The 26,475-nt window shown below is 34.9% G+C and overlaps 11 protein-coding genes across 11 annotated transcripts; 4 read left to right on the forward strand and 7 right to left on the reverse strand.

Annotated features, from left to right (window-relative positions):
- Positions 1-720: 720 nt before the first annotated feature.
- Positions 721-1,833, forward strand: EIN_327320 (hypothetical protein; the record flags this gene model as incomplete). The annotated part of the gene is made up of 2 exons (XM_004185383.1): positions 721-1,693; positions 1,805-1,833. The coding sequence occupies 2 exons, from the start codon at positions 721-723 to the stop codon at positions 1,831-1,833; spliced, it is 1,002 nt and encodes a 333-aa protein (XP_004185431.1).
- Positions 1,834-2,420: 587 nt separating this feature from the next.
- On the reverse strand, positions 2,421-9,186 carry EIN_327330 (protein serine/threonine kinase, putative; the record flags this gene model as incomplete). Its single annotated transcript, XM_004185384.1, has 3 exons — positions 2,421-8,722; positions 8,794-8,991; positions 9,039-9,186. 3 exons carry the CDS (start codon positions 9,184-9,186, stop codon positions 2,421-2,423), a joined length of 6,648 nt encoding a protein of 2,215 aa, XP_004185432.1.
- A 1,898-nt stretch (positions 9,187-11,084) lies between these two features.
- EIN_327340 (tryptophanase, putative) lies at positions 11,085-12,802 on the forward strand (the record flags this gene model as incomplete). Its single annotated transcript, XM_004185385.1, has 2 exons — positions 11,085-11,277; positions 11,388-12,802. The coding sequence occupies 2 exons, from the start codon at positions 11,085-11,087 to the stop codon at positions 12,800-12,802; spliced, it is 1,608 nt and encodes a 535-aa protein (XP_004185433.1).
- A 121-nt stretch (positions 12,803-12,923) lies between these two features.
- EIN_327350 (hypothetical protein) lies at positions 12,924-13,274 on the reverse strand (the record flags this gene model as incomplete). Its single annotated transcript, XM_004185386.1, has 1 exon — positions 12,924-13,274. The coding sequence occupies one exon, from the start codon at positions 13,272-13,274 to the stop codon at positions 12,924-12,926; it is 351 nt and encodes a 116-aa protein (XP_004185434.1).
- Positions 13,275-13,366: 92 nt separating this feature from the next.
- Positions 13,367-13,957, reverse strand: EIN_327360 (hypothetical protein; the record flags this gene model as incomplete). The annotated part of the gene is made up of 1 exon (XM_004185387.1): positions 13,367-13,957. The coding sequence occupies one exon, from the start codon at positions 13,955-13,957 to the stop codon at positions 13,367-13,369; it is 591 nt and encodes a 196-aa protein (XP_004185435.1).
- Positions 13,958-14,312: 355 nt separating this feature from the next.
- EIN_327370 (amino acid transporter, putative) lies at positions 14,313-15,834 on the forward strand (the record flags this gene model as incomplete). Its single annotated transcript, XM_004185388.1, has 2 exons — positions 14,313-14,352; positions 14,396-15,834. The coding sequence occupies 2 exons, from the start codon at positions 14,313-14,315 to the stop codon at positions 15,832-15,834; spliced, it is 1,479 nt and encodes a 492-aa protein (XP_004185436.1).
- A 93-nt stretch (positions 15,835-15,927) lies between these two features.
- On the reverse strand, positions 15,928-16,976 carry EIN_327380 (WD repeat-containing protein, putative; the record flags this gene model as incomplete). The annotated part of the gene is made up of 3 exons (XM_004185389.1): positions 15,928-16,176; positions 16,220-16,369; positions 16,431-16,976. The coding sequence occupies 3 exons, from the start codon at positions 16,974-16,976 to the stop codon at positions 15,928-15,930; spliced, it is 945 nt and encodes a 314-aa protein (XP_004185437.1).
- Positions 16,977-17,715: 739 nt separating this feature from the next.
- On the reverse strand, positions 17,716-18,711 carry EIN_327390 (cell division cycle, putative; the record flags this gene model as incomplete). Its single annotated transcript, XM_004185390.1, has 1 exon — positions 17,716-18,711. The coding sequence occupies one exon, from the start codon at positions 18,709-18,711 to the stop codon at positions 17,716-17,718; it is 996 nt and encodes a 331-aa protein (XP_004185438.1).
- A 329-nt stretch (positions 18,712-19,040) lies between these two features.
- Positions 19,041-19,976, forward strand: EIN_327400 (hypothetical protein; the record flags this gene model as incomplete). Its single annotated transcript, XM_004185391.1, has 1 exon — positions 19,041-19,976. The coding sequence occupies one exon, from the start codon at positions 19,041-19,043 to the stop codon at positions 19,974-19,976; it is 936 nt and encodes a 311-aa protein (XP_004185439.1).
- A 302-nt stretch (positions 19,977-20,278) lies between these two features.
- EIN_327410 (FYVE, RhoGEF and PH domain containing protein, putative) lies at positions 20,279-21,634 on the reverse strand (the record flags this gene model as incomplete). Its single annotated transcript, XM_004185392.1, has 2 exons — positions 20,279-21,337; positions 21,383-21,634. 2 exons carry the CDS (start codon positions 21,632-21,634, stop codon positions 20,279-20,281), a joined length of 1,311 nt encoding a protein of 436 aa, XP_004185440.1.
- Positions 21,635-21,817: 183 nt separating this feature from the next.
- On the reverse strand, positions 21,818-24,619 carry EIN_327420 (Rho/RAC guanine nucleotide exchange factor, putative; the record flags this gene model as incomplete). The annotated part of the gene is made up of 1 exon (XM_004185393.1): positions 21,818-24,619. The coding sequence occupies one exon, from the start codon at positions 24,617-24,619 to the stop codon at positions 21,818-21,820; it is 2,802 nt and encodes a 933-aa protein (XP_004185441.1).
- Between the last annotated feature and the right edge of the window lie 1,856 nt (positions 24,620-26,475).

The raw sequence follows: 26,475 nt of genomic DNA on the forward strand, positions 1-26,475 counted from the left end.
TTGGTGGAAGATGGAAGAAGTCGAAACAAACTAAAAATTGGGGTTTCCTATATGAAACGACCAATTTATTCCTATTTAACTATTTTTACTATTATAATATTATTTTTAACTATATTATTGTTTCTTAATTCAGAAATATGTAAATTTTACTATTATTTTTTAATATTACCATTTTGAGTACAATTTTTAAAAAATAGTAATTATTTATATTAATAATAATAATATGTTATAATTATCTTTTTATTAGAAATATAATAACAACTTTGTTTTCATGCCAATAAAAATGATATCAATAATAGTTTATTGAATAATTAATAAATTATTTCATTATTATAATATATTTATATAATTAAAAATAAATTATTATTATAAATAGTAAAATTTTTTCTATTTAGTATAGTTTTTATATTATAATGTAAATTTCAAGTGTTTTCACAACAAAGAAATTAAAAATAGAAAGTGATTATTTCTTGTAATTAAAACAAAAACGGTACCATTTCTTTTGATTTATTATATTATAAATAATAATACAAAATTTTTTTATTTCAATTATTCACTAAATCTGCACAAACACACAATTAAATAAAAACTATTTAAAACCTATTGTAATAATTAACAATTATCATTTAAAAACGTCGAATGTATAACTTTGTTTTTAAAACTACATTCTAGTGAATACCACCATTTCTCACATTAAGTGTAACTTTCAAACTGTAATTAATGGATCGTGTTGAAGATAAGAGTTCGATTTTGAAGAAAGTAATGTTAGACGAAGCTTTAAAGAAAATGAACCGAGGTTCTCTGTCCATTCAAAAAATTGAGTGCAGTATCAAGTTGAGTGACTTAGACCGAGTTCTCGAGCAAGGCAAAATCCTACAAGTGTCTTCCAATGTAGAAAAGACTCAATCATTTCAAGCCAAATGGAAGAGTTCAAATGATATCAACAAATTGTTTTGTGTGCAGCCAATACCACGTCTTCCAAGGAAATTCTGTTCGACCATTCAAATTCAAATGTTCTCAATATTCTTCGATAAGGACTTGAAGGTACCAAAACTCTCATTTTACACGTCCCCCAAGACTACAGCAGCCAATTTTATTCAAACTATCATTCAAAAGGTCAATTCGCTTCACGATGAGTCAAATGAAAAAGACCCAAATAAGGAAAGACTGGAGAACTCGACTAAACAAAAGAGAACTTTACTTGATGGAGGCTCAGATGTGTACTTCTTGAGAATTTGCGATGAAGAGGGTGAACCAGATGAGGACTTCCCTTCCTTAGAACCGACGTCGATTATAGGAGAAATGGGGTCTTATAACTACTTCTTGAAAGAAAACAAAGACTATGTGGAAAGCTTGAAACACCACAGAAGAGCTGTTAATATGCCTAATACACAAAGAATTGCTATTCTAAATAATGTGAAGATCGTGAAGGTATTCTTTAATGTCAAAGGGTTTGAAAACACGTCTGTGAAGTATGAGGTCCGTATGGGACAGAAAGTCATCGACTTTGTCAATACCGTCATCGAGGAAAGAAATAAGAAAGTCGGCCAAAACGGAGATTTGATGCCGAAAGACACAAAAGACTTTCTTTTCGAAATGGCTGACCAAGACGGAAAACCAGACGATGACTTCCCAATGAAGTGTCAAGACGACATTTCTATGAGAGGAGACTTCTTTGTTTTTATTGGTAAAGGTTTGTATTATTTAATTTATAATATTAAATATATTAATTAATTAATTAATTAGTAATTATTACTATATGAATAAATGAAGAAAAATTAAGACATCACCATCTAATCTGTAGGAAAATATGCAGCAGAAAAAAACAACTAAAACAGTAATCAATCATTTGTTATTAGAATTATAGTTTATTCAATGGTTTTTTTCTATACATATATAATTGATTAAATTAAACTCCAAAATTATAGTAAATATAAAGTAAGTATTAAAAATATTATTTGATTGTTAATTATTTATTATATAATAAAAGTTACTTTTTTTATTATAGAATTATAACTGTTTCAATTGGTATTTTTTATTACAAATTATAATAAACAATCATCATGAAAATTAGTAGTTTTTAAATAAATAAAATTATAAAGTTAAAAGATAAGAAATCCCATAATAAATAATTAGCGAAAAATGCAATTGGTATAATATAACTAGAATATTAGTTTATATGAATTTAATAGTATTAAACCTATGATGACTTAACCATCTTTCGTCTGAATACAGTTGAAGACACTTTTCAAGCCTGAGGTTTTTAACATTTTTTATTTAATTAGAAATGGTTTATAATAACTTAAAAATAATTAACATAAGTGGAATTATATTTAATGTTTCTTTTACTATTAAAACTACTAATAACTAATACTAAAAGAAACCTATAAATTACCATAAAAATTTTAATACACCACTTTTTAAATAGTTTTGTTCTGTAGTATTTCTACTATTTCGTCGATACTATACCTTTTTTCAGGGATTTGTTCCCAACACTTTGAAATGAAGTTATATTTCCAGTCTTCCATAGTATCCGTCTTTTTCATTCGTTCTCCTGAAGTCACAAATTCAGCTATTTTCCATGGGAATTTGAAGGTTTCGAGTGGGTAAGTATCTTTCCATGTTTCTGTTTCGAACACCGTCACTCCAAAAGAGTAGACATCCGCAGACTTCTTGTATTTTTGCTTCTTTAAAATCTCGGGAGCCATGTATGTAGGTGTTCCAATTCCCTTAGTGAATGTCATATTAGTCATCAACATGTTAATGTTCCTCGATGATCCAAAATCAGTCAACTTCGCATTGATGACACTAGTCTTCTCAATAGAAAATATCAAGATATTGTCTGGCTTAATATCTCTATGTAAAATATCGTTAGCGTGCAAATATTGAATTCCCTTTGCGACGTTATATTCAAAACTATTTAAAATAGCTTTTGATGGTTGCGCCCTCTTTCTCATACAATCGTTCAAACTCCCATACTGTGCAAATTCGGTGACTATACAAATCTTATTTGGAATAAGACACGCTCCATAAAAGATCACAAGAAAGTCACTTCTAAATTTGTCCAACATCTCAACTTCCTTTTCAAAGTCAGTGATTTGTGTTGGTGTAGCTCCAACGTCCTTCATCTTCTTAATTGCAACAACATTTCCTCTGAACATCCCTTTGTACACTATACCAAACGTCCCTTTCCCTATTTCTTTGTCAAAGACTAACTCATCATCATCAAGGGAAGACGACAAGACTGTCTTCGTCTGGATTTTGATAGGAAAGGTGTACTCTTCTCCTTTAGATACATCAAGTGCAACTAACATAATAGTCTCATTGAAGGTCATAGTACACAACGGCTTCAAAAACAACTCAAATTCGATTGCTTTGTTCTTATTCACAGTTATCAGTTGCGGGTTAGTTCGTAATGAATACTTCTCTCGATGCTCTTTAAGAGATAACTGGATCTTTAACGACTTCGACTTTTTGGATCCAACACATAATAAGTCCCGAGACTCTTGACCAACTGGAATCGACCCAATGGAGGGATCGATATCAAACAAGAAGTCTAGTGTTACTTTATTAGAGACTAATCCACACTTCTTATTCACATCGATAAATTCGATGTTACTCCTCCCAATGTCAAACTCTGTTACTGTCTTCTCTGCTAGTTGTTTTTGTTTCAGATGTTTGTATAACACGTATATTAAGAACGAAATGATGATCAAAAGTATTATAACAACAACGATCACTATCACTGGAATCCCTACAAATACGAACATGTTTGGAGTGTATAAACACTCAGTACCATCAGTAGATGGAGAATAATTTTTAGTACAACTACTGCACTTCTCATTGGAAATTGTCACACAATGGGAGACTTGGGAGAGAGAAACACAACCAAATTTCTTTAATATGTACCCACTCATACAACTCACACAGAGGGAAGTCGAGTTACATAAAGTACACTCAATAGGGCAACTCTGACAATAATGATCGTCGAGATAATACCCATTCTCACACGTCTCACAGCCATATTCACTCGCGTTGGTACAATGTAGGAGTGTCGATGTTAATTGGCAAGACGATTTGAGAGTGTCCCAATAAAACCCATTTGCTTTGTTACATGTCAAACAGTCTTCTCCACTCTTACTACATGTTAAACATGCAGCAGAACACTCTAAACAACTCCACTCGGACCAATAATACCCATCTTTACAGAACGCACACCCCATCGAATTGGGTATAAATAAGTCACACCGCTCAAATACGTTACCAAGTGATACACACGAGTTATCTATTGTACTCAAAACATACCCGTAATGACATGTTAAACACATCTGTGAGTGTGAAACACACGTCTTACAATTGGAACTGCATTGGGAACAAAAACCAGAGTCTTCGTAATAGCCATCAGTACAGCGAAGACATCCATGTGTACTCGACTTATCACAGGTGATGTCAGAAGTCGACGAACACGTCTGCGTTTCAGTGTTATTTGCATTGTCTTTGGAAAGGTATTTTCCTGTCACACACTTTTGGCATTGGAAGTCAATTGAATATTCGCAGTCTTCTATTGAGTGAACTACACACGTCCCGGATAACGAGAGCATAAAGCCTGAATTACAGAGAAGGCACTTTGTAGTTGTCTCGTCTATAATTGCACAGTTGCTTGTGAGTAATTTCACACATGTGACATTCGATAAGACATAGCCTTTAATACACTTTAAGCACACCTCTGGACTTTCAAGAGTATGAGTTAAACACGTTGAACAGCCTTCCAGAGAACAATGAACACACTTGTTTGAAGAGATGTAGTACTCACTCTTACATTTGTAACACGTCGAGTTATAGTGGACCTCGCAGGAAAGATCATTCTCACACGTCAATTGCTCAAGAGAATAAGAATTGTCTTTTGTACAAGACGAACACTGTGATGATTCTTTAGTGCAATATGAACAACTTTCATCACATGGAGAACAATTGGGAGGTGTTACTGTGTTTGTCAAGAAATAATTATAGGAACACACTAAACACCTTCCTTTATTTTCATCATCACAATATGGGAGAGAAGTGTCATCTTCAGTTTTCATAATATGTTCCCTTGTGTTATTTGTATGTGACGATTTTGTGTGAGAAGTATAATAGAAATTACAAGACGTATTTGTTTGAGTCACTTTATAATATGAACATTCATTTGTTCTTTCTAATGCACTACATTCACCAGTTTCTGTGATCGAATTGTCACACTCTTCACAACCAAAGTTATCCAAGTAGGTCATACAATCAAATATATTGTAATACATTGAACACAATCCATTCCTTAATATATATCCTATCTTGCACTTGATACACACAGAAGGGGATGTGCACAACTCACAATTCAGTGAACATGAAACACACTCGTTGTTATAGACTTGTGAAGGGCAATATACACAAGACGTGTGTGTGGAATTTTTGAATGAATAATTCTGTATACACTGAGTACACTTGTTTGCATCACAAGTATAGCAATTCGCATATTTAGAAGAACAACTTTGACATTCATATTCACTTCGTTTGTACTCAGTAAATGAACAACTGGTACACTTCGTACCATCGAAGACGGTGTTATTTAAACACAATGTACACTTCAAAGAGGTGCACGTTGAACAATCAATACCATAAACTGAGCAACTAATACATCGATTACTATTTAAATAATACTTCGATGAACATGCATAGCATTTTGTATTATAATTTGAACATGAAGTGCAACCGACGTTAGTCGAACACAACTTGCACACTCCATTTTCTAAGTAATAGTCGGATTTGCAATACTCACAAAATGTTCCTGAAGAACACTCGGAACACCCCGTTTGTGTAGTACATGAACTACACGTTCCCGATGAAGTCAAGTAATACCCCACTTTACACTTATAACACTTTTTGGTATTATCACATTCAACGCAATTAGAAATTGTAGTGCAAGACATACATATATTTGATGAGAGATAATATCCAAATTGACACGTCACACAAGCAGTCGAAGTCTCATTCAATTCATTTGTAGTAGTTTCACACATTTCACAGTGATTGATTTGACAGTTGTTACATGTGTTGGTGACACTGGGACTCATTGTATTATCAGTACATGCAGTACATGTCGATGAGGATGTGGAACATGTTGAACACCCTAAATACGTTGAACAGCTATAACAATTGCCATCAATCAAAACATTGCCATTTCCACATGACGTACATTGTGTTGAACTACACACTTTACACGACGTTCCATATAAAAAGCCACATGATACACATTTGCCAGATTTATATGCATATCCAGAAATACACGACAAACACTTTCCTGTTGTTGCGCAGGTACTACACCCAACGTCAGTGTTACTACAATAGTCACACTCTCCATTCAAATTGTAATACCCACTTTTACATGTAAGACAATATCCACTTGAATCACATGTGGTGCACCCAGTCAATGTTGTACATGAATAACAAGAACCAGAACTGAGGTAATAATTACTTTCACATTCAACACATTGGTATGATGAAGAACACCGACGACATTTTGAAATCGAAGTGCAATGATAACACACGTTATTGAATAAATAATATTCATCTGAAGTGCACGAAACACAGGAATTACTTTTTGTTGAACAAGTCGCACAATTTTGATAAGTCTCAGTACACAACACACACTTCCCTGAAGATAAAATGTAACCAGAAGTACATTCAGTGCAGTCACTTTGTATAGAACAAGCCGCACAATGTTCATGTATTTCAGAACACGACAAGCAATAGTCCGATTCATTCACTCTGTACTTATAGTAAGCAGGTAAACACTCTAAACACTCTCTTGTAGTTGTAGAACAGATGTGGCACCCATGTATCATCTCACACTTCTTACACAAGTTATTCTCTTTGAAATATCCAGAAGCACATGAAGTGCATGTACTCAAGTCACTACACGTTTGACAATTTGCTGTTACTAAACTACACTGAAGACAATTTCCTGAGTAAAGATAATACTCGTTACTCACACAAGAAGTACATTCACTTGTTGTTCGACTACACTCAGAACAATGTGGTAAATTGGTACACAAATCACATGTCAAATTGGATGTCAAATAATACTTCTCAACACACCATGTACACTTTGATCCTTTGCACCGAACACAATATGGAGTAAACGTGGAACACGTCTGACACTTCCCATCACCGTCGTCATCGTGATATAAGTCGTTACAACTCACACACAAATTATTTGTGTTATCACACAACTCACATCCTTCTAAATTACAATACTCACATGTTGTCGGTGAACTTAATGTGTAATTTGTGTGACATCTATGACACACCCCACTCTCTTCACAACTCTCACAATTACTCGAAGAACACGTAGAACAGATTTTCATCGAAGAAAGATAAAATCCAACACCACAAGACGTACAAAAGTTGTGCGAACTTGAGAGGCAGCCCGCATATTCTTTGTATGAAACACAATTCGAATTTTCTAAGACAAACCCATCTTTACATAAAGTGCACTGTTTGTCGATATTTGTGAGACAATTTGGTATCACTTCACATTGATAATTTGATACGTAATACCCACTTTGACATGTATAACACTTCCTTATTGAACCTTCCCCAGGTACTAAATTGTTCTCACAAGTTAAACACCCTTTGAGTGTATTACACGCTTCACACTTTTGCGCATTTGGAAAGAACCCGACACGACAAGAACTGCAGATGTACTCATTTGTGATTTTGTAATACACACTTTCTCGGCACTTTGGAATGTAGTCTGCGTATTTCACACATATCGAATTGACAAGCAAATACCCAACATCACACGTCGAACACTTTAAAGCGGTTTGTGAGAGTATCGTGGTCATACAATTTGCATGTTCATTTGAGATACACACTTGTTCAGTATAGACCACATTTTGTGAGTTACACGGAGATGTTGTAACACATCTGTCATACACTTGAATAGTCCCACTTTCACATTTGGTGCAATTGGAATCACTATAAGAAGTGCACTGATTTTCAGAGGGTAATACACATAACCCACCTTTGAAGATGTATCCATTGATACAATCAATACAATTGCCTTCAAGTTGTGTACACCCCTCATCTCCACACGTCTCTGAACACTTTTGGCACTTTCCATTTAATGTGTAATAGCCCTTCTCACATATTTCACATATTGGACTGATCGCAGTCCCTCCACACTTCTTACATTGGTCTATGGTTTCATGACATGAGACACACTCAGAAAATTTGATATAAAAATTGTCAACACAGTTGGAACAGGAGTCCGGAGTACATATGGAACACCCTCGAGTCGAACAATCAACACATTTCCCATCAACAATGTAATAGCCATCTTGACATGTTTCACATATACTACTTGTTGTTGTCTCTACACATTGATTGCAATATAACCCGCATTTAACACACCCAGAAATTGTTCTGTAATATCCAGTGTCACATGTAAAACACGAATCTTGGTCACAGGAAGTACACGCAGTCCACCGTTGATTACACTTCTGACAAATACCGTTTAAAACTGTTAGTTGATTTGAGTTGCATCGTGTACAAGTAGTAGAAGTACATAAATCACAATTAACTCCACACTTAACACAGAGTCCATTGAGTAAGTAATACCCATCAGAACATGAATTACACGCATTCTGTGTACAGGAAGTGCAACCTTCATATTTGACACCACACGCTTTGTGTTATTCATTTTTTAATTTCAATAAGTAAATGTATTATAATTGTTTGAAACAATAGAAGACAAACTTACACAACGATTATCATTGCTTAGAACTAAAGAATTGTTACATGATAAACACCGGGAGCTATCACAAGTAATACAATTTGAGTCGTATGTTGTGCATTCTGTACACCTTTTATTGCTTAAATAATACCCGGGTTTACATACCAGACATTTAACGTCTCGATAACAGTCAAGACAACCGGGAAATGGGTTGGAACACGCTGGTTGTTATTTAAAGCTTATCTTTATCGAAAAACGGAAAGCAAACAATAGCAATTGTGTTGTAAAATGAGCTGATAACAATGCTCTGAACACGAATTACATTGATTAAATATATTATAACCAGTGCATGAACATCCAGGATCATGTGCTACTGTTAATACACATCCCAGGAAGAATACACAAGCTGCAATCATTGAACTAAAGTATTATTTGAAATATAAGAAATATAAGAAATAGAAAAGGAATGACATGCAATTATTTCTTGTCAATTCTATAATAAAGTAGAACGGAGATGTTTAACTTGTTAACTTCAAATTGACCAAAATTGGGTTTAATAGTATATATTATATTATTTGAAATTAGTAATAATAGAATAAAAGCACTTTTGAATACAATTGAAAATATGTTCTATTGACTGTTTTTTATATTTAAGAAAGAAAATAGTAATTTGAATACAATAATGGAATCATGTTATTTAATTATCATGGTATCGGGGTTGGATCTAATACTCTTTTCAAAACATTTAAATTAATAAAAATTTTAATATTTTTAATATTTTTTAGACAACAAATTAAAATGGTGTTTTTAAGCGCAAATTGCCACTTTTTTTGGTTAGAGAAATATAGAAGTATTATTAAAAAAGAAAAAATATATCGATGCATTGTAAAATTATCATTGTATTAAAAATTGTTTTGTTGAAAAATTGAGTCAAGAATTTTTCTGATTGAAAAAATATCTAAAAAAATGAAATATTTTGTAAACTGGATTTTATGGGTTTTTTTATTAGAGCTAAAAACTCTCACAAGAGTAAAATAAGTTTGTAAATTTAAAGTTTTGCTCCAATTAAAACTGTTTTGTTTAATTCTTAAAATATAATTAAAAGAATTTTCTAATTGTTTTTTTTTAATCAAAAAACGTATTTAAATAGTTACAATCATTTTTATTATAATTAAATTAAAACAAACAATAATAATTATTTTTATTGCGGATTTTATAACATTTGGAATTTAATTGTTTTCCTTTAAAAACATTATATAAATAATGTTTTTCAATGTTGTTTACGAATTTGATTAATAAAATTATTTAATAATGTGTATTTATCTAATTTGTCATTTATAATTAAAATAATAGTAAATAGTAAATAGTAAATCATAAATTAATTTTTAATTGTTTAAATAATTATAATTAACTATAAATTATAATTTATACACAATCTAAAAAGTATTATAATTATATTATAAAAAATTAACAAATTCGTAATGATGTTTAATAAAATTTTATAACTTAAAAAAATATTTTAACTTTGCAAAATTTTAATTTAAATTTTATCTCAACATTTGAGTGTATTTTGAGCAAAACTTTTTATTTATTACCATAAAATAACATTTTTAAATTAATAATTAAAAAGATATGAAATTATTTTAGATTTTGCCAATTATTTTGCACAAAAAAAACAATAATTAACTATTCTAAACAATTTTAATTTGTGATTTAGTAATTAATAATAATAAATAAATTTATTATTTCTAATTTAATGATTAGACAATATTGAATAATCGATTTTCTATAGTTCAAAAAACTCAATCTAACAATTGAATTATTTTTATTGTATAATACGAGAACTATATTAAACTATACTACAAACAAATGTTAATTATGTGACACAATACTTGTTTTCGACTTTAATTGAGAGAATAAAAAGGGTAAATAAATTATATAAAAAAACGACACAATAAGCTTTTCTGTACCTTCAAACTCATTTGTTTATTGAAGAAAGTCTCTATTTTTTGCTAGAAAAAACAGAAAACACCACACCATTCCATGCGAAAACACAAGTACGCAGATTTCTTAATGTGTTGTATAAAAATAGTAAAATAACACAATATAATATAATTATAATAAATATAACTAAATTCAAAAGTGAGTGTTAAATGGACTTTAATATGCCAAATTTCAGATAGAACAAAAAACACAGAAATTGACTCGTGGAAGAAAAAAGAGGAAACGAAAAGAAAATGACGTTCGTGGTACCACCTCTTCATTTTCCACCCATTGAAATATTGAGGTCTAAAGAACTCTTTAATATCATTAGATGAAGCCTGCTGCCGAACTTGGAGTCCCAATACCAACTCACGTTTCATATGTTGTCCGTCAGACCACCAATTTGACTGCAGAAGAACGAGAGAAGATTCAAAAGCAAACTGAGTACAATTGTTTCTTCTTCCCTTCTCAGATGTTACTTGTTGATTATTTGAGTGACTCTGGATCATCTGCGATGACTGACAGTTTGTTTACTATATTATTATTATTTTATTAAAATATAATATAATACTATATATTATAGTATATATACTAATATATTAACTATATATTCGATAGAGTTATTGACATATAGTCCAGTGGAGTGCTTTATTCAGAGGAGATGAGGCTTATGGAAGAAACCAAGGGTACTACGCATTCCAAGAGTCTGTGAGAGATGCGTTTGAACGAGGAGACAAAGCCAAGTGGGTAGTCAAGGACATAGTTAGTGGCATTCCCAACTTCACCAATAATCCGGAAGACCCCTATTGGACCGACGAAGAAAGTGAAGGGTCTTTTGTTAACAAAGGAACACTTCAGATGGAACGACCGAACTTCTTTATCTTACCGCAAGGGAGATGTGCGGAGTGTTTGTTATATGAAGTGATGTCGAATGTCTTAGGGAAGGGCGAGTGGTATTTATTGTCGAATGGCTGGTTTGATACGACCGAAGCGAATGCGCGAAACAATGGGTTCCACACTGTCAATATGTTTGCGAAGAACTATCACGACGCAGTGGACTGCGAAACTCTTTGGACTCAAAATACATTTAAAGGAGATTTGGATCTTGAAAAGGCTGAGGCATTCATCAATGAGAAGGGGAAAGAGAACATCCCATTGATCTTAATGACTATCACGAATAACACTGGTGCCGGACAACCCGTTTCTATGAAGAATATTAGAGAGACTGCAGTGTTAGCCAAGAAGTATGATATACCCCTTTTCTTTGATGCTGCTCGATTTGCGGAGAATGCTTATTTCATTAAAGAATTTGAAGAGGGATATAAGGAGAAGAGTATCAATGAAATAGTGAAGGAGATGTTCTCCCATGTTGATGGATTTTGTATCTCATTGAAGAAGGACGGCGTCTGTAATATGGGCGGCGCACTCAGTTTCAGAGACAAAGGAGTCTTCTGGCGAAAGTTTAGCACTAAAGGAGACATTGGAGTGACTTTGAAACAACTTCAAATTCTTCGCTATGGGAATGATTCATATGGTGGATTGAGTGGAAGAGACATTATGGCGTGTGCGATGGGGTTGAATGTGGTGATGGGTTATAACTACTTGAAAGGAAGAGTTGAACAAGTCCGATACTTTGGATATGAGTTGGCGAAGAGAAATATCCCCGTCTTCTTACCGCCTGGAGGACATGCCATTTACCTTGAAATTGATAAGTTCTTCTCAAACAGAAAGAATTATTCACCGGGTGACTTCTTGGGTGTCGGGTTGGTCATAGAAATGATCCGAATGTACGGCATTAGACCATGCGAGTTGGGTCCATTTGGGTTCGAATGGGATAACAAGAACGAAGAAGACAGAAAGGGAATTAACGATCAAGTCAGATTCGCTGTCCCACGAAACGCTCTCTCAAAGGAACACATCGACTACACCGTCAGAGCCGTCGAACAGTTGTACATCAACAGAGACAAAATCCCTAAGGTCGTCATCTCGAGAGGTCAACATTTGAAATTAAGACACTTCCAGTCTGGCTTGAAGCCCGTCTATGAGTAAATTCACTCGTTCATCAATTTGGGGTTTATATACTATTTTATTATAATAATATTACTATATTTGTTGTATAACTATTATATATAGTATAATTACTATAATGAAATAGAAACTGTCAAGTTAGTTAGTTGTCTTGAATAGTTATGGCTTCCCCTTTCACGCCAGCATAGACGACGACCATCTGCATGGGGACATCATCTCTGTTTTCGCCGAAGTGCGAAGTTCCAATGACCTCTGCCATAGCTTCTCCAGCTTTAAAACAGTGAGTCTCCCCATTCTTTGTAGTCACATGTAATGTTCCTTGGAGAATATAAGCGCAGTTAATGACGGGATGGTGATGGAATGACATCTTAGTGTGTGGCGGGACTGTGATTCTGAGGACTGATATCTCTGCTGGGCCTGTTGGGTATTGGGGCAGATGAGCGCCGTCCCAAGTGGTTTCTGTTTGAAGGATCTTTTCGACTTTCGCGCACATCTAAGTTTCGAATTTTCAGTTTGAGGTGTTCAAGTAGATTTAGTTTCGTGTTAACTTAAAGTATTAAAAAAGTACTAATACAATCATTTAGTTTATCTCCAGTTATATGAAGCAATCAAGACCACTCGCAGTGTACCAAAGAAGTACATCTTGTCGGGAACAAAGTCTTGTCGTTCGACGTTGGTGTACCTTAAGAACATGTTGTTGTCTATGAAACTTGTGTTGTGGGTATTATCAAGCTGAATAATGAAGGCGCCAGTTTGAAACAATTGTGCCTTAGTGTCTGAGAATAAAAGAGTCGACTGACTGAAGCGCTTTGGGTGGATTATTTTGGGAAGAATATTGCCTTTCGCCATCTCATCTTGTGAAAGGCCTTTTAGAGTGTTTTTGTAAGTGAAGAGGAAGTGGGATGAACTCTCCGAGAATGAGTTTTGTTGAGCCAATCGAATGTCATTTGCATGAAGTCCAAAGACGTAGTCTGAATTAGTGAATACAAAGAGAGTTATATTAGTGTATGTGTTGACCTTCTTCTTCACCAGTTCCGAACTCCATTCATCGACGTTTGAGTCATAAACAACACTTTGTAATGGGTTCTTGTGTATTCCATTTGCCAGTTTCAGTAGAGTCTCCACTTTAAAGTCTTGAACAGTTATATCTCGTTGTTTCGAGTCACTTCCATTCATTTCAAATGAGTAAATTAAAACAAGGGCACAGCTATATACCGCAATATAAAAAGCCAAGTATTGTAATATCTTCATTGTCCACTAATATTCTCTTCTTCATTTATTAGTTTCTATTCATTCTTTGTTCCTTGAAAAATGGCTTCACCACCATCGACTAATCCTTTTTATTAATAAGACTATGAAAAATATTAGTAAGACTATTATATCGGTATTGGAATTAATAAAAAACACATTAAATGAGACAGATGTCAACACAATTTGGTTCCGATATAAACCCCGAGTTTTTTCATTCACAATTTTGTGACTCAACACGTTGACAGATACTTGCCATGAACTAAATATTCAAAAAGTGTAGATGACCTCTCTCCTCTTCGACGAGAGTAATTTAGCGCCTTGTTTGTTCAATAGTTAGTTTATATAACAAAAGTTGACGTAAAGTACTTCCGACTTCATCACTTTCGGAACATCCAGAAAAGCGAACTGCCCCGGCCAAAACCATCAACTACTTTAACTTATCGATGATTGTCTATTTCAGTATTGGTGGAGGTCCATTTGGATATGAAGAATCCATTTTAGTGACGAACCCAGCTTGGGCGTTTTGGACGTTGTTCTTTGTGTCGACGTGTTGGGCGCTTCCACAGTCTTTGACGTTAGCGGAGATGTCTGTCCGATACCCTGGGGGATATAATGAGTGGGTATATCGTGCTTACAATTACCACGTCGGGTACTTCCACTCGTTAGTTCGTTCCTTCTTTGGTATTTTGTGTTATGTTGCGTACGTCACTTTATTCTACGACTACATCAACACACTTTACCATGACCTTAATGTACTGAAATATGCAGATTACTCCCCTTTCTATTTTTGTCTCAAGACACTCACTTTACTTGTGTTACTTTCTCTTCTCGTTTTAGTGAATTTACTTGGGACAAAACGCCTCTCGCGATTTGGGTCGGTCTTAGCTTTCATTGTTCTCACTCCCTTTATCGTTCTTTTTATTATACTTATAGTACAGCACAAATGGAGTCTCCACCAACTCACAGACTTCACTATCATGACAGAACACCCCTCAATTGCACGAATGATAAGCATCATCATGTTTAATTTGATGGGGTGGGACTTTGTTGGGAGTGTGACGGAGCAAGCCAAAAAGCCGAAGAGGGATGTTCCTCTTGGGATGTTATTAGCGTTAGGGTTAGTGATAATCACTTATGTCATCCCAACACTGGACTTGATCTTCACGTTCGACTTCTCGAAGAACCCAAATGATCGAGACTCTCCTTATAATGTCAAAGAACCCCTTTATTTCGTGATGGCTAAAAAGACCTTTGAACCATTAGGGTTTGTGATTATAATAGCCACATTCTGCTCGATGTTTGGACTCTCCGCGATGTTTCTTCAGACGTCTTCACAGGCGTTGGTTCATGCAAGTGACTTCAAATTTGTGCCTCAAGTTTTTGGAACAACAACAAATGGAGTCCCACTGTTTGCACTACTTTTTCAAAGCGTCATGTCATTCTTCATCGCACTTTTTGTGACATTCGACATGGTTGTGTCACTCCAGATGTGGGTGCTCAGTGTTTCCACAATAATCATTATGTTGGGGTATTTGATCATACGGTGGAAGGACTTCGTGTACAAGAGGAAGATCCGGTCGAAGTTCTATTTACCAGTCCACCCATTAGTACTCACCTTCTTTGTGTTTCCCACAATCGGATTTTCGATGTTCGAGTTGGTCTATAAAGAAGGGGAATGGATCATCATTTTCATAGGAATCGCTATTTTAGTATTTTGTGAATTGGTCACCCTCACTGTCCTTTATTACAGGAGGAGGAACGTTACTGTCATCAATAGCGATGTATTGGTCAAGGAGTTGTAGAGATGTGGTGTCATCCTCCCGTCTTTTTCGAATAGTTTAATTAATAGTTTGTTATAGTATACTTCTAGTTCAATGGACACAACAATCAACGAATTAGTCAGTGTCTTGTGGTGTCCACCACTTGACGATACTTGATGAAGTAGAAACGAGAGGGAATTTGAAGTTGCAGACGATGGAATTGACAAGAGCTTCATGACTGTTTGAGAATTGGGAAATGGCATACGTTTTTAAGAGCATTGAGCAGACTGAGCCATCGACTCCATTAGAGAATAGCAGTCTTGAGCTGTCCGGTGTGAAGGCGATTTCAGGAGCGTCATTGAGTTGGTTTGTGGCGATCTCTTTCTGGTGGTCAGTTGAAGACTTTGGAGTTAAAGAGATGACAAACGGTGACGATGTTTTGTGGTGTCGACATGTTAGTGATGAGTGACACTTTCCCTTTGGTGTCGGAGACTGCGACGGAGTTTCCGTCGATTGCAACGGCGATTTTCATATAAGCTGACTCGTTATGTGGGAGGTTGAAAAAGGAAGTTTGTTGCTATTGATGAGTCTTGTGATGGATAAACAGTACACATTCACAGAAAGTGTGAAGAACAAACAAGAGAGAGTCTCCTTCGATCAAATACATTGAGTGTGTTACCTAGAACCACAAAGATGCTTGTCCCGTCATTGGAGAACGACACGATTGGTTTAAATCCAGTGAAGAAGACGTCTGAGTTGGGGAGGTCAGGGCATCGTGTGTCCCATTGGAGTACTCTACTATCGAATCCAGAGGAGATGAATGTGTCGTCGATGTTGTTTTGGTCGATTCCCAAGATTTCGTCTGTATGTCCATGGAAGATATGAATGAATTCTTTTGTTTCAAAACAGAGTTGCCCCACAGAGTTCAGTAAATTTTTGTTTGAAAACGTTGTAAGAACGACGTGTGGGTGGTGCGTGTATTTAATTAAGCCAGAGCCATATGCTGTCGACTTTAAAAGTGATGGACGGTCGGGGTTAGTAAGTGTATGGACGCGATATGTGTTGTCTCCACTCGATGTAACAAAGACTTCCCCATCATATGAAAAAGCGGAACTCCGAATTTCGTAGCGGGGCTCTGGTAAAACATACTCGAAACTTTGAACATACTTCTCTACCTCGTCCATTACTAGTATTTGGAGTTATGTTGAATATCTCTTTTTTAATTCTTTTTCTATTAGAGTATTATTCTAGTATAGTTTCTTTTTCTGATATTTTTTATTGGTTATTTATAGATTGATAATAATATAACTCAATAATAGTAATTAATATAATATATTTTACTATATATTTTTATTATTTTTTATATAGGTGTAGTATTATAGTAGTATAGTATAAAATAATACAATAAAAAGTACTGATATTCTCATTCCACATGCTTCATTTAAGGAAGTCTTAAAGAGGGACAGACTTAACACAACATTTCAAACTTATATTCATACCCTTTTATTCTCTCATTAATACAATATAACCAAAGAACTTAAAATTTCAAATTAACGTGAATGACAGAGCCAACACCACACCCCAAAATTACAATAGTGAATGGGATGATTACTGACGTATCCACCCTCGAGACAACTCCACTTCCTTTCACTCATTCAGACACTTTTCATCTCGCTGGCTATACTTTACATCCATATCTTTTGTACTTACTGTATTTAGTGATATCCCTCTTCTTTTTAGGATGGGGTGGTGTTCTCATTTCTCTCTTGTTTTCCATAGTTACTGGGCTCTTTCTTTCGTAATCTTTTATTCACACGTTTATAGTTTCTTATAGTTCCATATATTATAATAAACTATTATTATAATAAACTATTATTATTATCGTAATTAATAAAACTAATACTACAGGCGGTCATAATACAATTACATAGAAAGCTGAACATCTCCAGCAAACTTCCACAGTCGAATCGACTCATCCGCACCAATAGTTGCGGTCACCCCTTGTTTGTTTAAGTCGACCCCTAAGATCCTCTTTTCATGCCCATCACACTCTTCGACCATATTCCACCCTTCCTTCTCAAAGAGAATGACATTATTACTTGGGTTTCCTTGAGTCACAATCAGTTTGTCATTCATCCACTGGACGCCAGTGATTTGAGAGTTTGTCTTGATCTCCTTTGTGATTTTGCGGTCAAGGGTGTCGGTGATTTTAATTGAATGATCAGTGGCACCACCCCCCGTCGCTAAAAGCCGTCCGTTGAATTTGAGGGCCTTCACTGCGGCGTCGTGAGTGAAGGAGAAATAAGGTTGACAGACGCGAACGTCAGTGATGAAGACGAAATTGTCGTTTGCACCGGAGGCTAACAAATAGCCACTTTCATTGATGTCAACACCACACACTTCATTTTTGTGGCAGGCGAGTTTGAACGCGGAATTGCTTTGTCTGAAGTCGTGGAAGATGAGAGTCGAGTCTCTACTCCCCGTCACGAAAAGATTGTCGGAATGTGTGAGTGTATTTATCCTGTCATTGTGGGCTTGTTTCTCTAAGATTATTTTATTAGTTTGCAAGTCGATAACTCTGAGGACCCCAAAAGCGTCTCCAAAAGAGAGTTTGGTGGTGTCAATGAAATGAACTGAAGAGACGTACGTTATTAACTCGGAGTCATTTGAGCATTTGTAGACCTGACTTGCTTCGCCTGATTCGGAATTCCAGACATATAACATGTCTGTGAGCGCAACAGATAATAATGAGTTATCACTCCAATGGATGACATTCATATAAAAGTCATCGATCACCCCGGGGACGTCTAAATATAAGTAAGGGTGTGTCGGCGTCCTCTTTTGAATGGTAACTTTCTCAAGTAATTCCCCATACGCGTAACTAGAAAGCAAAGAAAGGTATGAGGCTGTTGCGGCCATAGACTGAATTTTTTTAAAGAACAGATTTAAAGCAAAATGTCAATATTAAAATTTGGATGGAAAAAATTAATATAACCTGAAGGAACAACAAATGCCAAATTTCTAATTTAGTTCGGGAACTTGAGTTCATCCGTCTTTTTGGAGAGGAATTTATTTTTATCTTGAACGATTTTGGTTTTTGGAATTTCAAAACAACAGAGTCTCAAATAGTTTAAACAATAATATTTATATGACACAGTATAGTTTCCGAGTGGCGCTGAATTCGATTTTTTGTGAAGGAGAAAATGGATTGAAGGAAAGAATTGAAAAGAACTTGAAAAGTACTGCGGATGTCATATAAACCTAGATTTACATTGAAAGACGATGATGATACCGAGAGTTACATCAGTGCTGCTCAAAACACTGAGAGGAAGACGGTGAATGATGCGGAGAAGAAAATCTCTGAGCTTGAGAAGGAGAATACATATGAGCCCAAAACTATGTATAGTAGGAAATACCCCAACGACCTTCCACAAAAAGAAAAAGACGGGTATAAACAACAAGAGCGCGGCAATGGATCTCCCTCAAGAAATTATTCAAAAGAAATGCAACGGAAGTATACGCCTTATAATAATCGTCCAAAGAGTGCAGTCTCTTCCGAAGTGTTTAGTGAAGAAGCACAACGAAAGGAATATCCACGGGAACGACGAGAAGACGACCGTAGTCTCAGAAGCTCAACACCACAATCAAAGACACAAAACACAACAGAAGAGGACAAATATGTACCTCTGAAGTCTACCGACCCATCAAACACAACACAAAAAACTGTTCAAAAAGAGACAAAAGTGGAGGTCCCATTGAAGGAGATGAGTAAAGACGAGCCAAAAAAACAAGTGATAAAAGACAGAACACCGGCAACTCCAAAGGACTTGTCGACGTTGAGGAAAGACACTTCGCAACTCCCAACAAACTGCTCGGCGCATCTTCTGTATGTTCAAAGTCAAATCAAACAGACCGAAATGTTACTTGCGGAGTTGAAGGAAGAAGAGAATCGGTTGATGAATACAGTGACTCGTGGGGGTATTTCAAAGCAGACAGATACAACTGTAGTGTTAGATGTCTTATGTGTTCTACCTAATGGAAAGCAGGCGTGGATTAATGTCACCAAAGATGACAATGCCGAGACTAAAGCTGCGGAGTTTGCAAAGGACTATCAATTGTCGAAAGAGAATGAGGCAAAGATCACGGAGATCATTACACAAGTCCAACAGGAACAAACGGCTTAAATTTCATATAAATTTAATTGACAAGAATTAAAACGAAGTTTATGTAGTTTATTTAACTATTTAAAATTAACTAGTAAAATATGTATTTTAAATAGTTAAATATTTCATTTAACTATTTAACTATTTAATTTAATTTATTTAACTATTTCAATGTAACTAGTAAAATATGTAGTTTCAATAGTTAAATATTTAATTGAACCAATTAACCATTTACCTTAGTTTATTTAACTATTTAAAATTAACCAGTTGCATATGTAGTTTAAATAGTTAAATATTTAGTTTAAAGATAGTTTCAACCAACATCAAGGGAATGGAGGAGGGTCACGTGTTGGGAATTGAAATTGGAAGTATTTTTGTGCATTGATACCATGACGGAGTTGTGGAGGAGGTGTTGTAGGAAGGACAATAGACTGGATCACTTCTTTCTTTTCGAGTTGAGGGCTCTCTTGAGTCTTTTCTCCAGAACAAGTTGAACACATTCGTTGAGTGTAATTCTTCCCATTTCGTGAGATCACCTTTTTCTTGGCACAATTGTCACAGAAAATCTTGTTACAGAGGGCGCAGTGATGCTTTCGATTTAAGAGGGAAAATTTTGAATGACAATTACTACAGTCGGTGTTTGAGTCTTGAGGGAATTCGTCATCACTTTCATCATCGACGAATTGGTACACCTTCTCTTGATACAAAGCAAAGTTTAAAAGTGTCACCCAACTCTTTTTCTCGTCGAAAGTCGGAGCATAGAAGGTCACCGAGACATCCCGCGATTTTAATATAAACCCATTTTTAAGGGTTTCCGTGTCGTCAAAGTCTTTGATGGTGTCCACTTCTAAAACAGCATGATACACCACTTTCTTCCCAAAGTTCTCACCATAGATCACTACCCCGTCGTTGAATAAGTACATGTACCGCTCTTTGAGTGCTTTCCGACATTGTTTAACAAGTCCGCCTTCTTTTAACAGCTTCCGTGGCATGTTGAGTAAATCGTCTTTAACAACAGGGTCGATGTCAACCAACTTCTTCGCGATGTTACGAAGTTGTTGTTTACAACTATCTCTGTCAATGATGTTGTTGACTTCTTTAGTAAACGAGTCTAAATACCTCATCACTTGTTCGGCTATTAAAGCGTCTGGATGGTCTTTATCAGTCGCTTTTATATATTCCCTCATAAGTAATATATACCGAGGAATCCGTTGGACCGGGGAGATCAAAAAAGTTGGTAAATTGGCGTTGTTACACCGCGGGTCGTTCATTTGTTGTTCGCAAAATTCTTCAAATTTTTTCTTCTTTTGAAGACCGTCGAAGAGGAGTGATGCTTTGTCGTAGTTTTGGATGTACTGGCTGAATTGTTTGAAGATTTCTTTCTATTCATTATTAATAATTTTATTAATAATTATAGAATAACAAACATTTAATAAAAACACATCAGCTATATTATCATTCACTTCAAACTCCTTCAGTCTTTCTTTTAATTGTTCAGCAAAGGACTTTGCGCCTTTTAATAGTGTTTCCAAATTACAAAACAAAATTGTTATTTCGTCTTTTGAGAGGATGTTACTCTCAGTGAGTGGTGTGACATACACATCTTCAATTGTTTGTAACACCTTAGCGTAAGACTCTTCTGTTGAGACGATTTCATTGACGACATTTGTTCTCTTCATTTGAATAACTCAAATTAATAGTATTTTTTAGTTCTTTCTAGTATAGTACATTTTATACTAGAAAGAACTAGTATATATAGTATATATTATACTATATATAATAGTATATTTTAGAATTTACCGCTCTTCATACTATTTAATTAGTTGATGAAACTAGAACTGAATAGTATAACACAAAAACAATTATTTCTTTTTTGTCTGAGTCTTCCTTAAGAGATAGTCTCTGTTGACTCGTTCATTCTCTTGACGTATTTTCTCTTCAAAGAGTCTGCGGTTTCTCTCCACTTTAGTTTCTTTCTTAGTCACAATAATTGGCTCGTCATTTTTCTCTGGACATTCTAAGATCAGTGACAGCCGATCCTTTTGGTTGAAAGGGACATTCTCTTTCTTAGTGCTTATAGACACTCTTGGTATTACCACTTTTTTGATTTCATGTTGTGTTGTGTTTGATTCGTCTTTCTTTGTTAAGTCTTGTTTTTCACTTGCTTTTGTCTCGAATTTCTCGATCTTTTGCATAATTTTATCGACGGGAAGAACACTTTTAAGCTTCTCTGCTGTCTGTGACTGCTGTCCTGAAGTACTTTTCTCAAATTTAATTGTCCGCTCAGCAAATGAAAGTAACTCCCCTTCCTCATTAGCATTGTCTGCACTCTCCACGACCTTTTCTAAGACTTCAATAGGGACTACTTGCTTCTTCTCTTCGATAGGAATATCATCCACTTGATTTACAGTCTTTCCAATGAACTCGACACTTAAAATCGGCTCACCTATGATGCGTTCTTCAATTATAAATTCTTTGTGGGTAACAACTGGAGTATCCTCTTTCACACACAACTCAACTTCTTTTTTGACTTCTTGTTGATCATTTTTTAGAGTGTCTTTGTTTTCTTTAGTATTAGGTGCACACTCTTTAACATCATTTTGTGTGTCATCTTGTGTCCTTTGCATTGTGTTTTCTTCGTTCTGAAGAGGATGCGTCGGTACTTCAATACCACTTTCTTGTTGTTTGGTGGTATCCAATTGACTCTCTGCTTTTACTTCTTCTTGTTCAACTTTTTCCTTATCGCGTTGAACACTCATATCACTGGCTTCATGAGTCACCCGATTACTATCCAATTCCTTTTGGCTCACAACATGTGGTTCATTACCATTGTGTTGTTCCATACTGACATTCTCTTGTTTAACTTCTTCATTCTTTGCCTCCATAAATTCGTGTGGGATTTCCGGTTGAATCTTTTTATATCCTTTCGACGGTTTGAGTACTTCTATTGGTTTAAGATCGTTTTCATTAAGACTGTTCTCTAATGGAACACTTTGCTGCTCTTCTTTCTTCATATCAGTCACTCCTTCTCTTGTATTCTCCACAGTATTCAATTCTTCTTTCTTCACTTCAATTTCTATAACATTTTCATTCATTTCACTTCTTGGCGTTTCAAAGAGTTCTTTACTGTTCGATTCGACTCGTGCAGTTTTCGGTGTTTCACTGTCATTTGTGCTCTCGGACTTTTCTTCGAATCCTGGTGAACTCGAAAGATCAAAATCGTCCTTTCGACTCTTTCTGAAGATCCCAAACGACTTTTTCTTTCTTCCTTCGCTCTGAGTCAATTCAAAATTTTTGAGCGCAATAGCTCCTATTGAGAGACTTTGGGGGACGCTCTCTTTCTCAATTGTTTCATCCAAATTTCCATCAGTCGATTTCCGTTTCTTCTTCTCTGCTTTTTCAGACTTTCTATTCTTTGTGTGGCGATCAATTTTTTGAACTTCGGTCTTGTCGACGTCCGACTTGGTTACCTCTGAGTCTTCGGAACTTTTCTCATACTTCTCGAGACAGCGATCACAGACCCTTTCCATCCCACACTTCTTCGACACAGTGATCTTCCCTTTCGAGCAATTGGCGCATACGCACTTCCCGCATTTCCTGCAGTGATGCCTTCGCGTCACTAACGAGAATGGGAGATTACAAAGCATACAATTCTTCGCGAGGTTATCCGGAACCCAAGCTTCTTTCATCTCGATGTCGTCTTTGTCCTCGACGTGGAGTCCATTTCGCTGTATTTCCGCGTACTTTTGAATAGCAGTATACCACGTCTTCATCTCGGAAGAGTCTTCACACAACACACTAAAGCTCTTCACGTTATTTTTGACTATAAACGCATTCTGGTACCGTTGGTCGGGCTCGATGTAGACATGTTTTAAATAGAACCACTCGCTGACATTAATCTTCTTCACCCCCGGGCCGTATAATAACAAATCGTTGAATAAATAGAAGTACCGGGACTTGTTCGTCTTTTTACACACTTTAGTTAGACTCCCTTCAAGCACTAATAATCGATTGGGCTCAACTAATTTGATGTCTAATCCTGAGATGTAATTCTGTGCTATAGTCACCTTCTCCTTCTGTTCAGAGATCTTGGTCTTCTCGTTGACATCAGTCGTCACCTTTTTAATCAAATCAACGGCCGCAGAGATCGAGGGGTAGTCCTCGTGATCTTTTGGAGTGTTTTTAAATAAGTCGACGAGTAACAGTTGGTACCTTGGCAATCGCTGGACGGGCATAATTAAATAACTCCTCAAATCTAAGTGAGTCGATGTTGGAATCTTCTGGACTATTTTGTCAAGTAAATTATTAAATTTGGACTCATTTTCATATTTACTTAACAATTTATTAACAGAATCATAGTGCGAAATATAGAAGAAATAACACTTAAAGAAGGGAAGGTACAACTTAAAGGTCTGTCCTATCGAAGTCGTCATTTGGTTGTTCTCTTTCAGTCTCCGAAGGGCTAAAAAGAATCTTTTATTCACTCCCAATATCTCTTCATAGCGTTCAAAGATCAATGTGACATCTTCATATGGGATGATGGTCGAGCTCTCTTCTGAAATCAGCTCCTGATAGAAAAAGTCAAAGCACGTCTGAAGAGAACACACATAAAACTCTTCTGTATTGTATATCTCATTGATGATTTGATCGCGCTTCGTCGTCATTTCTGGTTTGGTTATTTTACAGTTCTTCAGTGTTCGATATTATAGACTCTATTTTCCTTGAAACTTATGTTGGTAACATTCTAAATCGAATTGAATAACACGGAAAATATAGCTATGTGATCGGGTAAGTTGATACCGATTTAATGTAACTAGTAATCGTTATTCATTTTATTATAAATATAGTTTCTTTTTATTCTTTTGAAAATTATCAGAACTGATTCATAATCAGAAATACAATTGTTGTGAATCATTCTATTACCATTTCTGTAGTTCAAATTATAATATTGGTATTACAAAAAAATAGAAAATATTTTAATTGTATTAAGAAATAGAAAATTTCTTAATAACTTATTATCCTATTTTATTATTTTTATTAATTATATTAATTAATTTAAAAATACCATTTATTAATTATTAATTAAATTAATAATTATTATCAATTTTTTTATTTAAAATGAAATATAAAATAATTTACTAATGAGTTGTGTTGTTAAATAAATGTATATTTTTAGTTGAAAATATCGATTGACTATCGGTTAGGTATTTAAATAAAGTCAGTAAAAAAACGTTGTCCGCTTGTTAAACGTCGTCCGTTCTTTGTTATATTTTTAGAAATGGTGTATTATTTTCAATTTTTGTTTTCATTAAACTTAACATGTATTTATATCGCCCGATATATAACATGAAAAAAACAAACAAAAATTGTTTTTTAAAATATATAACCCAAAGTCACAAATAAAAAGTTAGATTTTTGAAGACTTTTTTCCCTTTAAATGTCAGGAAAAAACAATTCTTCTTGATATGTCATGAATAAATTTAAATACATTCAACAAATTAATATTGATTCAATTTCAAGTTTTAATTTTATTTTTACCATAAATTCAAACAGATTAAACTTAAAATCAAAGAATGCAAACACAACTTGGGTGCGTTTTTATTGTTGGACAACAATTAGAAATGGTTCATAACACATTGAATGAACTTTTACGTCCAATTGAACCATCTTCTGGGACTTTCGATGACTATGATGTATTATTAGAAGATATAGTCTTATTTAAGTCGAAAATGGAAGCAAATGTGAACAGAGAAATATGTTGTTATAACAACATTTTGAATTTCGCTATTGGTGATTTAAATGGTGCTATTGCCGCGTTCAAAAACGAAAAAGAATGGATTGTAAAGATAATTACTACAATACAATCTACAGAACATTTATTAGAAAGGGTCAAACTAATCAATGAACACATCACTAATTGTTTAAATTTCCTCACAAGCTATGCTGTTCCAAGAGCTGGTTTTGAGCAGCTTTATAATTATTTGAGACAAACCATGGTACCACTTCCTGGTGAAAACGAAGTGGATTTTCCAGAACAAACAAACAGACCACACTTGGAAGAAGTCCATGAAATATCCATGGCGAATAATGATGACGTCATTGACTTACTCCACTTAAACGACGATGAAAACGACAATTATAAAATGTCAGAAGAAAACAATGAAGATGCAGAGGAAATATCAGAGTCTTCAGTATCCATGGAAGAAATTGAAACTGGTACAAATTTGGATCTTCAAATTGAAAAAGTTTTTTTGGATGACGAATTCGATTGTGATTATTTATACGACTATCTTCAATCAACAAAAACAAAAATGGACCATGTAGAGATCATTAACATGGTTTTAAGATTTTTGAATCTTAGAAGAAACAGGGAAGCTCAAAATAGGAGGATACAAATGTTCCGATTGTATGAATACTTGGTCAAAAAAACTCAAATTGACAGCTCCATTTTTATTGCAAGTTTAACAAAAAATATTTCAGCGGATATTTGGAGTCGACAAATAAACATGACCAAGAATGG

This window comes from Entamoeba invadens (assembly GCF_000330505.1).
Source record: "Entamoeba invadens IP1 unplaced genomic scaffold scaff_1105074725601, whole genome shotgun sequence".
Classification (NCBI taxonomy): Eukaryota; Evosea; order Mastigamoebida; family Endamoebidae; genus Entamoeba; species Entamoeba invadens.